General features: G+C 41.7%; 4 protein-coding genes across 4 annotated transcripts; all 4 read left to right on the forward strand.

Moving 5' to 3' along the window:
• Window positions 1-2,059: 2,059 nt before the first annotated feature.
• LOC308083287 (elongin-C-like) lies at window positions 2,060-2,362 on the forward strand (the record flags this gene model as incomplete). Its single annotated transcript, XM_080425563.1, has 1 exon — window positions 2,060-2,362. One exon carries the CDS (start codon window positions 2,060-2,062, stop codon window positions 2,360-2,362), a length of 303 nt encoding a protein of 100 aa, XP_080281689.1.
• A 3,895-nt stretch (window positions 2,363-6,257) lies between these two features.
• On the forward strand, window positions 6,258-6,608 carry LOC308083922 (elongin-C-like; the record flags this gene model as incomplete). Its single annotated transcript, XM_080426344.1, has 1 exon — window positions 6,258-6,608. The coding sequence occupies one exon, from the start codon at window positions 6,258-6,260 to the stop codon at window positions 6,606-6,608; it is 351 nt and encodes a 116-aa protein (XP_080282470.1).
• Window positions 6,609-8,987: 2,379 nt separating this feature from the next.
• LOC308084225 (elongin-C-like) lies at window positions 8,988-9,338 on the forward strand (the record flags this gene model as incomplete). The annotated part of the gene is made up of 1 exon (XM_080426773.1): window positions 8,988-9,338. One exon carries the CDS (start codon window positions 8,988-8,990, stop codon window positions 9,336-9,338), a length of 351 nt encoding a protein of 116 aa, XP_080282899.1.
• Window positions 9,339-14,518: 5,180 nt separating this feature from the next.
• Window positions 14,519-14,869, forward strand: LOC308084189 (elongin-C-like; the record flags this gene model as incomplete). The annotated part of the gene is made up of 1 exon (XM_080426723.1): window positions 14,519-14,869. The coding sequence occupies one exon, from the start codon at window positions 14,519-14,521 to the stop codon at window positions 14,867-14,869; it is 351 nt and encodes a 116-aa protein (XP_080282849.1).
• Between the last annotated feature and the right edge of the window lie 1,096 nt (window positions 14,870-15,965).

Consider the following 15,965-nt stretch of genomic DNA (forward strand, 5'->3'; position numbering starts at 1 on the left):
CGTGCACACAATCTCCTCATTGAACTTGAATGTGTTTTGTCATCAACATTGCACTGTAACACTGTAGTTGTAGTCTACTCCACTCACTCTCTCGGTTAACCTCTTTACTGGGTGCACATGTAGCAGAGTGGCTCACACCCTCAGCCTGATGGCCTGAAAGTCTAATATCTCCCCGAGTTATAGCGAATTTCCTTTGGCTTAGTGGTTAAGATGTTGGCTTTCCACAAGGGAGACCCAGGTTCGAATCCCGGGTGTTACATTGGTGCCGTGACCCGGATCGGGTTTCCCCGTGGGAGGAGGTCAAAAGGGGGGGTGAGTGTAACAGAGTGGCTCACAACCTCAGCCTAATGGCTTGAAAGTCTAATATCTCCCCCAAGCCATGGGAAATTCCCTTTGGCTTAGTGGTTAAGATGTTGGCTTTCCATGAGGGAGACCCGGGGTCGAATCCCGGGCGTTACACACACACACACACACACATAAACACGTGCTCAGACTACAGCGGTGGGGGGGACTGATTTAAAGGGTTAGTTCAGATTTTTTGAGTATTTTCTGTAGGAAATACTTACCATTAATGTAGTGGTTGCAAAGGTATTAATTGATTGCCCGAGTCCCGTGGTCAGAGTTATGGTCCGTTTCTGATAAATATGAAGTAGTTCCGGTAGATTAGTAGATTTGGTGGGGGCCGCTCATTAAAAATAAATTAATTTAAAAAACTAGCGTCATTTGTATTGTTGACCCATTTCTAGAGCAGGTTTCGTTCAATTTCGACCCCTCTGTCACATGGTACTATTTTTTGTGTCATATATTTTGTGCGTGAGTAGGCTGCCGCGGCGCAGTGATTCTGGACACAAACATTAGTACCATGTGACAGAGGGGTCGAAATTGAACGAAACCTGCTCTATATGGTAGAAATAGGTCAACAATACAAATGACGCTAGTTTTTTTAATTAATTTATTTTTAATGAGCGGCCCCCACCAAATCTACTAATCTACCGGAACTACGGCATGTTTCTCGCAATGTGTTGAAGTAGAGGTTGTTTGTAAGCGTTTGGGAATCACAACCAACGCCAATGACCCAGGGATATTACCGAGAGAGAATTCGATCGGACCAGGCGTTAGGTTATCCTTAACTGAAAAAACACAAATAACTGTATTTGTCTGTCTGTGGAGGAGGCACATCTCTGGGTGTGGGAGGGGTGTAATAATAATATCTCAAATGTATATAGCGCTTTTCTGAGTACCCAAAAATGCTTTACATGGGGGGCATGAGAAAACTAATAAAAACAACTTTATTAGGAAAATAAAATCTATAAAATTAGTGCAATGAAGAAAAAGGGGGCGGGGGGGGGGTGTATGCAGGCATTGGCTTCCTTGATTGGCCAATCCAACCCATCGGTTTCACGATAGGCAGAGCGTTGCCTCACGTTTGTGCCGCTGCACCAATGCCCATGTACGTCATCAACACAACGTCAGTAGTTTCTGACAATATCAGAGATCCCCATTTCACGATCGGTTGTATATTGGTTGTAGGGTCGTGGGTGGGTTGTATGGTGGGTGGGTAGGCCTACCGCACTGGATACTCTGACAACGTGTACAATGGGTACTAAATATAAAGACAAAGAAAACTTTTTTGTCCATTAAATTTCACATAAAATGGAAGGTTTTCTTTATCTTTATCTCTCTCTCTGTATCTGTCTCGTCTGTCTGTATGTCTGTGTCCGTGTTATGCCCATATATAGATCCCTGATGCCATCAATATGACGTCATAGACTGGCCCGTCCGGTTTTGCAGTACTCGTTGTACCCATGTTTCAACGCCCTTGTTACTTCTAAATACACTTCTCTCCATATGGGCACAGCTGGTGACGTCACCACATGTTAATTATCTGTATATATAGCACCCCACAACGTCACAGTCTACATACCGACAAGGGATTGATGATACAGTAAGAGGGAACAGAAAAGTATATTTTCCTACTGGTGTTGATTAAAGAATCAATTTCTCAGACATAATGGCCGGTGGAGATCAAAACTATGGTGGCTGTGAGGGGCCAACATCCATGTTTGTGAAATTGATCTCTTCAGACGGCCATGAATTTATTGTGAAAAGAGAACATGCCGTCATGTCCGCGACCATCCAAGCCATGCTGAGTGGGCCAGGTGAGATTGCCCCAGATGAAACCAATGAAGTGACATTGAAGGAGATCCCCTCTCATATCCTGTCTAGGGTCTGCATGTTCTTCTCCTACAAGGTCCGTTACGCCAACCAGCAAGGCGATGATGCCCCGGAAGCCCCCGAATTTGTCATTGACGAGGACATCGCACTTGAGCTGCTCATGGCTTCAAACTTCTTGGATTGTTAGAAAAGATGAAGAGATAAACTAGAAAGGTGCTGAATGACCGCTGATGCGGACTTTTTGTTTTATTTTTATTCACAATTTTTATTTGTATTTATTAGTATTTTTATTTTTAAGAGGAGATGGCTCCTTCTTATGTCTTTAAAAACTAACGTCTGATTATTTTGCGCTACGGACGCTTCATATCCAGATCATTTCACACACAAAGCACAAAGAAGAGGAGATCGAGGGCACCGTATATATGTTGCACTTCATATCCAGTCAATGAACACACGGTTGGTTAACGAGAAACTGCGTTTCCTGATAATATCAGAACAACAAGCACCAGGTAGACGTGAACAATGAATCAAGCAACGCTGATCACAGATTCAGGATTATCATTCGCCAAAGGGAAAAAAGTACAGCAACTTCGCTCTGTGGTATAAGACGGTGTCGAGTTCCAAAAAGAACAGATCTACAAGTCATTGCGTCGCGATGCAATGTGTTAATATAGTTTGTGGATATGTCCTTTTAATTTACGCTTAACATTATAGAACAACGCACTCAATTCGAAAGAGTATGCAAGGAAACATTAGAAAGATCGTTCTTGATAGAACGATAGCCTCTCTGTATTATTTCTGCCTGGAGGTGGACCTATGCACAAGGGCTTACCCCAGAAGTCAGCTCTCCACCTTTCACCCTATATACTTTGTCGCACCACAAATGCAACACGTTGTGAGCTTGCAGATTGGCTATTTTTCTTATTTATTTTATTTATTAATTTTTTATAGGGACGCCAATGTTTAATGTGGTTAAACAATTTGATTGGAGACAAAAAAAAAAGACCAAGGGAAGAAGAGGATGGAGCAAGTAATGGACATGTTTATGATGACTACTGAGAACACCGCAGTCAAGGTTTTTTTTTCACATGGAGCTCGCATTCACGTTTTATATTTGAAATATTTTACTTTAATTTTATAATGGAAGTGAATTGCAGTGGCTGATGTCACAGACTGACCACATGAAATCTGTGATCTACATGAAGCCACACACGTTATAGGACCCTGTCTTGTTTTAATGGGCCGGACAGTATGCCAGGCAGTAGGCCTATGCTGCTGCCAGTGCTTGTATCTCTGATCCTTCTTTGTTCTTCCAGTCGTGAAATCTGCCTTTCCATGCATGAGAATAAACAGAACTTGGTACACAGGTCCAGTCCTCAGCTGGGCGGAAGTTCTTCATCTGATGTCGTCACCTTCCTTCAGAATTTGACTTAGTCAGGTGCTACCATGGTAACCAAGGTTGCTTCGACTTCTGCACTGAATTCCTCTATCTACTGTACATTGTTTTACATATCGAGAGAAGATGTCAGGAAACAACAAATGACGGACAACTACTGCTGTAAAGCCTAATACTATTGTGACATTTGATTTTGTTGTTTGACATTCTTATTAAAACTCCCGTCAACAGAGGTATGCATTCTGGGTCAACCTGACATGCATATGACTTTTGCAAAGGTTTTATAGGCCATATGACAGGTAAATCGTATAGGATGTAATAACTAAATTCTCCATAAAACATTTTTTAGATATTGATTAGATTCCAGAGCAATCAAGTTTTTTGAAATATCACAATCAACGGAGCACAAGGTACTGTTTATTGTAAACTAAACAGTACTGTAGATTCTCGATAAATAAAGCTCCAAAGACACACACACACACACACACACACACACACACACACACACACACACACACACACACACACACACACACACACACACACACACACACACACACACACACACACACACACACACACACACACACACACACACACACACACACACACACACACACACACACACACACACACACACACACACACACACACCCTCTTCCCACCTGGACAACCGACCAAGGGAAATCCTACTACAGTAGATGCCCAAACCGCCTCAACTGGCTCCTTTGTTCTTTCTACACAAAGAAGCACCGGCTCTACTCAAACTCCCTCATGGATGATTGAGCCTATCACCAAAGACTGGAGGGGTTAAATGATTTACTTTGAGCAGGAAGCTTGTAGAGTGCTCCCCTTTCTTGACTTTTCCTAAATATGTCATGTACACATAAAAGTAAAAGTACAAAATATGACCATGTTATACCATGAAATGCCGTTATATGGGGTCAAATGACGTGTCTCCCTATGTCTCCCCATTCATATAATCTGCCTGTAAACAAAGATTTTCTTTCGTTGTGGCGTTTTGTATAACCTGTCTTGTAAATGAAGAATCATCATCGTCATTAAAGTAAGACTCAATGGAAATGGAAATTATGAAATCATCCTATGAAGACAATACAGTAAATGACGATTAACATTTAGTTGCATTTGGCTTTAACTGCACCTTGGATATATGAAGATTACTACGTAAACTCTGACAAATGGCAACGCCATCTGGACCTGGGAGCAGCGTGGTGCAGTGCCATCTGGATGTTAAACAGCTTAACCTGCCCAACCTAGAGACAATGTTTTTCAGCCCAAGGAGATTGTACCTTCTCATCTGTTCTACTGCACAGAATGTTTGCTGTCTTTTCGTGCACCAGGAGACCAGTGGTGGAAAAAGTACTCTAATGTTTTACTTGAGTAAAAGTATCAATACTGCAATGTAGTTACAAGTAAAAGTCCCGAATTCAAAATTTACTTGAGTAAAAGTAGAAAAGTATTGGTATCAAAATGTACTTAAAGTACCAAAAGTAAAAGTACTAAAATGTTTGAAAATAGCAGATCTACAAGCTCACAACGCGTCGCAGATCGGCTATTTTCTCCAGTCTAGGTATAAAATAGGGCTAAAGTGGATAATGTAGGTTTTATAATATAATAATTCATATCTGGAAAGTAACTAGTAACTAAAGTTTTCAAATAATTGTAGTGGAGTAAAAGTACAATATTTGCCTCTGAGATGTAGTGGAGTAGAAGTAAAAGTATAGACAATTGGAAATACTCCAGTAAAGTAAAAGTACCTCAACATTTTACTTAAGTACAGTACTTGAGTAAATGTACTTAGTTACTTTACACCACTGCAGGAGACATGGTCCTCATCCCATGTCCCGATAGTGATAGATCTTCTAGGGGTAACACTGGTCATGATGCGTAGTGACTAGTGAGTTTGTACTGTGCTATTTTTGTTGCACGACACCATTATATAACGAAGTATAAAATATGGCTAAATGACATCCCTATACCCATGCACACTCTGCTAGGTGTGTGCGTGTGTGTGTGTGTGTGTGTGTGTGTGTGTGTGTGTGTGTGTGTGTGTGTGTGTGTGTGTGTGTGTGTGTGTGTGTGTGTGTGTGTGTGTGTGTGTGTGTGTGTGTGTGAGAGAGACTGTAATTCATTCAAGTGAATCACTTAAAATAATAATCAAATAATAATAATAAATTAAGTCTGTGATTCTTAAAGTGCAATATAAACTTGATAGTGTATATTCATATCATATCAACATGCATTATATGACTACAAAATGTACTAAATAAACTAATATTCATGCTTCAGGTGTTGAGGCATGAAATATTCATCATACATCAGATGTCATATGGCCACATGAAGTCTGAGATCTCATGAAGCCATGTTATTGTTTTATTACTTTCCATTTCCATTCTTTATGGAAACACACAACACCATAATGTTATGGTGACGTTAACAACACGTCACAAATTATCTGTATATGTAGCGGCCCCTGACTCCATAGACTGACAACAGACCCAGCCACAGATGCAAGGAGTATTCACTCCACTCACACCCTACTATCGCTAAGACACGACTTCTGAAGACTATATTCGCCTTCAACCTTCAGGTACCTTGACCGGAGAGAGTCCATCACTTACGAGTCAGGATATTTGGCCTTACAACCGTTAATTTCTCAGACGTAATGGACGGTGTTGTAGAGAAACCCTATGGTGGCTGTGAGGGGCCAGAGGCCATGTATGTGAAGTTGATTTCTTCAGATGGCTATGAATTTATTGTGAAAAAAGAACATGCCTTCATCTCTGCCACCATCAAAGCCATGCTGAGTGGGCCAGGCGAGTTTGCAGAGGATGAAACCAATGAAGTGAACTTGAAGGAGATCCCCTCTCATATCCTGTCTAGGGTCTGCATGTTCTTCTCCTACAAGAAGCGTTACTCCAACCAGGTTGGCGATGCCCCAGAAGCTCCTGAATTTATGATTGCCAAGGAAGTCGCATTGGACCTGCTCATGGCTTCAAACTTCCTGGATTGTTAAAAGAAATTAAGAGATAAAGCCTATACAGAAGACGTATATAAGACGACTACTGAAAAGCTTGATTGGGACGAGACAATGAGCAGGATATGGCGTTCAAGGCAGAAAGAAATTAAGCTGAGAGGGAGGAGATACAGTGGCTATTCATGGGATAATGGAGGTGGAGAAGAGGAGGAAGACGAAGAAGGTGGTACACCACGTGTACATAATGGACCTATAGGCCAGTGTGGGGAGGGAAGCGGGAAGAAGCAGAGGGTGGGAAACCCCAGTGTCTATCAACCATTTGTGGGAAGCGTGGACACAATAATGAGCTCAGGGGTTCTTTGAGTAATTTGAGTCCTGGAAGAATGGTAGGGATGCGCCCAAATTTTTTTTTCTAACCTTTTTTTTCCTAACCTTTTTTTTCCGTGCCCATTTAGTCATTATACCACAATTCACCCATGCGTAATATTCCCCCGTCATGGGGGAATTGGCCAGTTCACCTCTCGTTCTCACGGATCGCCTTCTATCTGATCGGTTATAGGGCCATCTCCTTTGTAAGTAAAAGTCAGTATCTAGTATAGTGGTCTCCGACCACTGCCCTGTTCAATTAGATGTCTTTCCCAAATTGCCCTGTACACCAACAATCATGGCAACTCGAATACACTTTTACTAACAAATAGCTCATTACAAATATTTATTGGCGACCAAATCGACTTGTTTTTGGAGCTCAACTGTACGCCGGGAATGTCCTATACTACTATTTGGGAGTCACTTAAAGGAGGAGTTCACCCAAAAAATGATTTATTTTCTATCAATTGCACACCCCATGAAGCCTTGAATACATGGATTTATTTTGGTTTTTGTCGCATTCCTAAGCCAATAATTTGATACCCGGGTGTATTTCCGGTAGCTACATTATATAACGAAGTATAAAATATGGCTAAATGACATCCCTATACCCATGCACACTCTGCTAGGTGTGTGTGTGTGTGTGTGTGTGTGTGTGTGTGTGTGTGTGTGTGTGTGTGTGTGTGTGTGTGTGTGTGTGTGTGTGTGTGTGTGTGTGTGTGTGTGTGTGTGTGTGTGTGTGTGTGTGTGTGTGTGAGAGACTGTAATTCATTCAAGTGAATCAAAATCACTTAAAATAATTGTCAAATAATGTCAAAGAACCATAAATTAAGTCTGTGATTCTTAAAGTGCAATATAAACTTGATAGTGTATATTCATATCAACATCACATGCATTATATGACTACAGAATGTACTAAATAAACTAATATTCATGCTTCAATGTTGATGAAGCCTTGAACACATGGATTTATTTTGTTTTTTGTCGCATTCCTAAGCCAATAATTTGATACCCGGGTGTATTTCCGGTAGGAGACACAAAGAATCTACTTTGTGTCTCCTACCGGATACATTAGCCGGTAGGAGACAGGAATGAAATTATTAGCTTAGGAATGCAACAAAAACACAAATAAATCCATGGATTCAAGGCTTCATGGGGTGTGCAATTGATAGAATATAAGTCATTTTTTGGGTGAACTACTCCTTTAAGGCGTATCTTAGGGGTTAGGTCATTTTGTGCGCAGCCCATAAGAAGAGAGAGCGAATTAGGTGCCTCACAGAGCTATCTCAACAGATATCACACACCTACACATTGATCCCATGGCCAAACTTAATAAAGAGCGGTTACTGCTACAAACAGAGTTCGACAACTTATCTATAAAACAAACTGAATTATTACTAAGCAAAGCAAACATACTATGAATATGGAGAGCAGGCGGGGAGGCTACTATCAACTACGTTGAGGTAATTCCTGTAATTGAGATGATCATTTGTATCTTTATGGTGATAACATTTAAGTGATCAACTTTCATTAAACACCACTTTTACACTGTCAAGTACGTATTCAGTTATGACACAATTTCAATATATATATTTTTTGTGATGCAATCGAATCGAACCCAGGACCTTCTAGCTTGATTTTCTCTCTTCACCCATGATTACATTAAATATAGTTATTAACGTTGCATTATAAGCTTCCATGTACAATACGGATATACAGGCAACATGCTTTTTTAGACGGCTCCTCCCTCGGTGCTACACCATAAACAAAAACAAACCCAGAAAAATGACTTATTATGAGTTCAATAATTGGAAAACTATTAGAAAAAGAAAACATCTGTATATTATATCTCCCTCTCTCTCGGGTGTTGCAAAAATTAAAAACATGGCCACAACTCCATATGGCCGGGTGACGTCGTGACACGTCATAAATTATCTGTATATACAGCCCCCCACCCTCAGTTTGCAAAACTATCAACAGACCTAGATAGGTATTTTAAGCATAATAATATCTCTAATAGTTGTTTATTATCAAACAGATCTCTCAGACGTGATGGACGGTGTTGTAGAGAAACCCTTTGGTGGCTGCGAGGGGCCAGATGCCATGTATGTGAAGTTAATCTCTTCAGATGGCCATGAGTTTGTTGTGAAGAAAGAACACGCCTTCATCTCTGCCACCATCAAAGCCATGCTGAGTGGGCCAGGTGAGTTTGCAGAGAATGAAATCAATGAAGTGAACTTGAAGGAGATCCCCTCTCATATCCTCTCTCAGGTCTGCATGTTCTTCTCCTACAAGAAGCGTTACTCCAACCAGGTCGGCGATGCCCCAGAAGCTCCTGAATTTGAGATTAAAAAGGAAGTCGCACTGGACCTGCTCATGGCTTCAAACTTCTTGGATTGTTGAAAAGATGATGAGGAGATCAAATGAAACAAATGTGTTTCTATTGGTAAAGAATTTCACCATTTTAATTTAACCACAGATGCTGTCTGTCACCATCTTAAAAGATTTGTATGGTGAAAAAGACCAACGGAAGAAAAGACGACAACCTAAGTGCCAAAGCAATGGAATATACTGTACGTGATGGCTACTGAGAACACCACAGTCAAGAATGAAGGCATGGGAGTTAAGATGGGGTAAGAAGGAGAAAATGCTGGAAGAGAAACTACTGAAGGCTTGCTTGGGGGGGAATCAATCTAGATGAGCAGATGGCGTTGAGGCAGAAAGCAATGAAACTTCCTTAGCTATTTTTTGTTTGTTTCCCATTATCATGAGATAATGGAGGGTGGAGAATCGAGTAGTGGAGAGGAGAACAAAGTGAGGGAGAAGACATCCTGGACACTCCTGTTCTTGAAACACAGAGACGAGGGAAGCAGAGGTCCAGCACCCATCAAATGTTTGTGAGAAACATCCCACAACAAAAGAAACAAGAAGTATAGTTGCGTGTGTGTCAACATCCCACAACAAAAGAAACAAGAACAACTAGAAAAAGTGCTCGTCGGAGCACAGGTCTCCGCCAGGTCTGGTAGGTTATTGTGGCCTCCTGGTGGCGCTATAATAGGCCAATGTGAAAAGGGTGCCATTTCTTCTTACTGTAGGTCTTTCGCGGCAATCGAACACTGCATTCATGATTTGAGCAATTTGAGTCCTGGAGCTCATTATCAAGAATGATGGGATGCACCCTAACTTCATATTTTTTAAACTTTTTTTTTAAACCTTCCCCTATTAGTCATTATGCCGCATTTTCCCCATGCGTATAAATTATACCCATGGGGAATATAATTCATTGTCATGGAGGGATTAAACAATTGAGTAATTCATTGTAAATTCGATAAATGAAACAAAAGAAACAAGAACAACTAGAAAAAGTGCTCCTCGGAGCACAGGTTTCCGCCAGGTCAGGTAGGTTATTGTGGCCTCCTGGTGGCGCTATAATACGACAATGTGAAAAGGGTGCCATTTCTTAGGTCTTTCATGGCAAACGGACACTGCATTCATGATTTGAGGCATTTTGTTCCGAAAAAGTGTTAAATTAGACCTGCTGGTGGCGTTATAACAGGCCAATGTGAAAAGGGTGGCATTTCTTCCTCGGCCTAGTGGGAATGTGCGTGCAAAATTTCACGCATGCTGCGTTCATGATTTGAGGCATTTTGTTCAAACGGACCTATCCTGCAAACTTTGGAAGCCAATGTTAGCCAATCAGGATGGAATATAAAATATTGGACACGTCCGTCTTGATCACATGACTAGGATTTTTGGACAGAATCTGATGGGAGTAATATGAAAAAAATGTTTTACAAAAGTCAGCCTCCTGGTGGCGCTCTAAAAGGCAGATGTGAAAAATCCAGGGCAAAGGTTTTTCCTTGGCCTCTGGGGAGTGTGCGTGCAAAGTCACGCAGATCGGTTTAAAAACGTGAATCGGCCAGTTATCTCGCCACCATGAGCCTGATTTGAGATTGTTTAAGTGGCATTTCTTCCTCGGCCTAGTGAGAATGTGCGTACAAAATGTCACGGAAATCGCATGCTGGGTTCATGATTTGAGGCATTTTGTTCAAAATGAACCAATCCTGCAAACTTTGGAAGCCAATCTTAGCCAATCAGGATGGAATATGGACAGATTCATGGACAGATTCATGTTGATCACATGGCTATACTGTAGAGATACTGTGTACCGATTTGCGTGATGTTTGGAAAAAATCTGTAGGAGTAATATAAGCTTCCTGTAGGCCGACCCCCTGGGTCTGGCAAAAAATGTTGTGCAAAAATTGGCCTCCTGGTGCAACAGGCCAATCTGGCATCCAGGGAGTGTGTGTGCATAGTTTCGCAGCGACCGGGCCAACGGTGCCGGAGATTAGCTACTCACAGACAGACGGACACACACACATGGACGGACGGACGGACGGACGGACGGACAGGGTGCAAAACATAGTCTCAGCCATGCCTTTCGGCCTGGCGGAGACAAAAAAAATAAAGTTCCATGTGAATTGAAGGATGCATGTGGTCTACACTGTAGACCATCATGGTCTACAATAGTCTGACCATGTAGTCTCTAGTACTCGTCCCAACCCAGTAGGTGTTGGCAAAAAACTAACACAAGACAGGGTATAATAACGGTGTGGTTTCCCTGTGTCAGTGTGGAGCCACATGGAACGCTGTCCTATTCTGTGGCACGGCATAAAATAACTGGGACGGGGCGTTCCTGCAGTACTCTGTCGTCCACAATATGATGTCAGTCATCTCAATATTTGGTTAAAATCTCTATATTAAATACGGAGTATCACCCAATAATTTGGGGGACATACTGTCAGGATAGGAAGGTGTTGTAGGACCCAAGCGCAGGAACGCAGACAAACGCAGGAGATGAGGATCACAAACTTAAGTTTACTTATAAAGACATGCATTAAACAATGATAACTTACAGAAACACTCAGGTAACTAATACAATAAACTGAACTCTGAAAGAGTAGGAGATTGGCTGAGGGGAAATAGGAGCAGAGCAAGGAAGGGGCAGAGGCACACACACTCAGTGGCTAAACAGTCACATCATGGACACAACAGGGGCCGTGATCGCGACACATACAATATGTGAGGCATACAATACGGAAGGGGACATACAGTTCAATACAGGTAGCTTTCTTTGTATATAAAAAAGAAGGATGTACTCCACAAAGATCATTTATTGTGAGTTCAATAACTGAAAAACCATATACATAATAATTTAAAGAGGGTTGGCGGACGGTGGGCGGACGGTGGATGTCACGAACGTAATATGCGGACCTGCGAGGCGCACCGTTGCTCCGATCCGCACCCAACTTGGCACCAACACTGGTAAGGGGTCTGCCATCAGAATAGCCACACCAGGGATCACCAGTGCATGGGCACCTGGGTGCCACAGGCGCACCATTGCTCCGCCCCCTCCGTGTTCCTATTGACTGGGGTTTAAACAGCCATAACTCCCGTTCCCAGCATGCTAAACGCCCTAAACTTGGTAGGTGCTCTTAGACGGCCAATAGGAACGGGCAGTAATTGCTTCAGCCCCGCCCCCCTGTGTTCCTTTTGGCTGGGGTTTAAACAGCCATAACTCCAGTTCCAACCATGCTAAACGCCCCAAACTTGGTAGGTGCTCTTAGACGGCCAATAGGAACGGGCAGTAATTGCTTCAGCCCCGCCCCTCTGTGTTCCTATTGGCTGGGGTTTAAACAGCCATAACTCCAGTTCCCAGTGTGCTAAATGCTTCAGAATTGGTAGGTGGTCTTATGGGACAGGCTGTCATTTCTGAAGCCCCACCCCCTTTGCTTTCTTATTGTCTGGGGTTTAAACAGCCATAACTCCAGTTCCCAGCATGCTACAGGCTCCAAACTTGGATTGCCTTGAAACTTCTCCCACACACTCTCTGAGGGGCATGGAGTTCAATGGTGCAACCTGGAAATGGATCTGTTCACTTCTGGTTTTACCAGGAAGTAGTCGTAGACCTCTACCTCCCGAACACAAGGTCGCACAGGTATGACACCTGAATGCTGCAAGAGCATCACTGTTCGGCAGCAGTGTTATAGCAGTGTTTAACACCTCAAATGGCCATACTTCGGTGACCATTGCTCTTATCAGCGCAACATTGGCCTAGGTTTGAAGGCCGCATAGCAGCCTGAAAATATTGGCTCAGGAATGCGACAAAAACAAATAATCTCCATGAATTCAGGCTTCATGGGGTGTGTAATTGATAGAAAATAGTAGTTTTTTGGGTGAACAAATCCTTTTCAGAAGGCCCTATTAGCACCCCGTGGCGTGGCACCCCCAAAAAAGATTACTTCACACAGTACACATTTTTTACTGAATAAAATTAAGTATTCGACCGTGTGACATTATCTGATCCTATTATTATTAGGTTGTTTGTACTGTTTTGATCTGTATCACTCATATGCGTTTGTGATGTGAATTCTAACGACAAACAGGTATGGTTTGTTGCGCACTGCAGTGTACAGTCATGAGCTACAGTTGGAGTTTGTTGTACTTTGCTTTGTGTATGAAATTCACTACCTGCATGGAATTTACTACATGTGTAATAGCCAATTGGAAAGCTCCAATCGTTGTTAATTGAATCAGCTACACCAGGCGGGCTGGTCTGAAGTCATATCCTCATCTGTCTGTCATATCATTGGCAGAAATGAGTGTGTTCCATAGACTGTAAATGTATTTATAATTGTGACCTTTCTCTTGATGTCTCTTACTCTCAGGTGTTCCAGACGCAACTATTCAACCGATGATTGTTTTGGGATTTTGGGATTGCTTGTAATTATGCAAACATTGCAAAGACATAGGGCTATTGGGGATGTTTACAGTATAATAGATTCTGATTACATAAAGATTTTATGTACTTCAAACTAATTCTATCTAACTTTGGATTCATTCAAACCTGATTCTGGGAAACATTGACAGTCCTACTACTGCAGATATTGCAACATGCAAGTGTCACCAACTTTAAATTTATTATTAACACGTGTATGCTCATATTCATGAACGGTCACTGATTCTAAAGTCGTGCAACATTAACTCATGTGTGCAATAAATAAATAAATAAAAAAACAGGCAAGCTGGGTATTTACAAAATCTGTCACAGCGTGTTCAGGTTTCGGTACCAAGCAAGTATTGACATGGATCATGAAGCATGGATCTTCTAGGCCTAGGGGTTAATTAGGTTAAAATAATTTGTCCACTGATGTCAACAAACTGTAAATTAAGACTTCAAACTTATAGTTAAGTCAGTTGTTCTCAAAGTTCATGCTTCAATGTTGAGGCATGAAATATTCCTCATACAGTAGATACGTCCGATGACTGACATCATAGCCTGGCCACAGATTGGTTTGAGATTACATGAAGCCATGTTATTGTTTTATTGCTTTCCATATCCATACTTTTTGGAGGCACATGACACCATAATGTTATGGTGACGTTAACAACACGTCACAAATTATCTGTACATGTAGCAGCCCCTGATCCCATATCTTATAGACCGACAACTGACCCAAAGCGATAAGCAAAGTAGAATCTCTCTTAATAGCTTTAATTTACGAACAGATTTCTCAGACATAATGGACGGTGTTGTAGAGAAGCCCTATGGTGGCTGTGAGGGGCCAGAGGCCATGTATGTGAAGTTGATCTCTTCCGATGGCCATGAATTTATTGTGAAAAAAGAACATGCCTTCATCTCTGCCACCATCAAAGCCATGTTGAGTGGGCCAGGTGAGTTTGCAGAGAATGAAACCAATGAAGTGAACTTGAAGGAGATCCCCTCTCATATCCTGTCTAGGGTCTGCATGTTCTTCTCCTACAAGAAGCGTTACTCCAACCAGGTCGGCGATGCCCCAGAAGCTCCTGAATTTGACATTGCCAAGGAAATCGCCCTGGACCTGCTCATGGCTTCAAACTTCTTGGATTGTTAAAAAGATGAAGATAAATTAAACAAAATGTAATTGTTTCATTTGCACCTAGCTTTCTGTTTTCATTTTATTGGTAGTAAAGAGTTTCATCATCATTTTAATATAAACAGATATGTCAGCCTGCACCAATTACCCCAGAAAGTGACAAATATCATCACCCAAGAAATCAGCTCTCCATCTTAAATATTTGTTAGGTGGGGAATAGACCTACTAATTGACAAAGTAATTGAAATGTACTGATTTCATTTTAATATTTTTATTACACAGACTAAGGAAGCATATGGGAGGTTGGAGAATAAAGAGGAGGAAGAGAATAATGCTGGAAGAGGAGCAGAAGAGAACTGGTTCCCAGGCCAGTAGTGAGTTTTTTTTTAGCAATTTAGTGTTCATCAAGAAGGTTGGGAAGCCTTTTCCCCCCTCTTTTTGTTTCTCTTTTTTTCCCACTTTTTCTTTTTCACATTTTTTTTTACTGCATAGCTGTCTGACAGGATGTGTGTGTGTGGACAGATCTGCACCACACTTTGTATGCACGCTGACAGTAGGCCACAGACATACCTCCACAATTCTTTTTTACACACGTTTTATATTCTTTGAAATATTTAACTTTATTTTATATTATGATAATAATACATGGAAGACAACGGGCTGTGATCGTGCTGAAACCTTGCCTAACTTGGAGTCATACATCATAGATATATAGACGAACCCACAGGCTGGTGACCAAGTCCAAGATCCACATTGGAGCCACACTGTTTCAGTGGTCTTGTGGATCCCAAGATTGACATAATGTCCCATTTTTTTCTCTCCAATTATTATTTCTCTGCCCATTCCCCCGAACCAATGTGTACAGAGCCACATGGCCCATCGGTCAGGGGCATATCTCCTGTTTCTGTAGCGTGAGGCAGCTCGATGTCCCGGACATGCAAAAATGTCAGTGCCAAACAACAGTGATCTGCTGCCAGTGGGCCTAAAGCATATGTCCACTCATTTCTTTGTTTTATACTTTTTTTAAATATTTAATTTAAAAATGGAAGTCAATGGGCTGTGGTCGCACTGAAACCCTGCCCAATTGGAGTCATACCTCATAGTAGATACGTAA

Source organism: Gymnoscopelus braueri (assembly GCF_963280865.1).
Source record: "Gymnoscopelus braueri genome assembly, chromosome: 4".
Lineage (NCBI taxonomy): Eukaryota > Metazoa > Chordata > Actinopteri > Myctophiformes > Myctophidae > Gymnoscopelus > Gymnoscopelus braueri.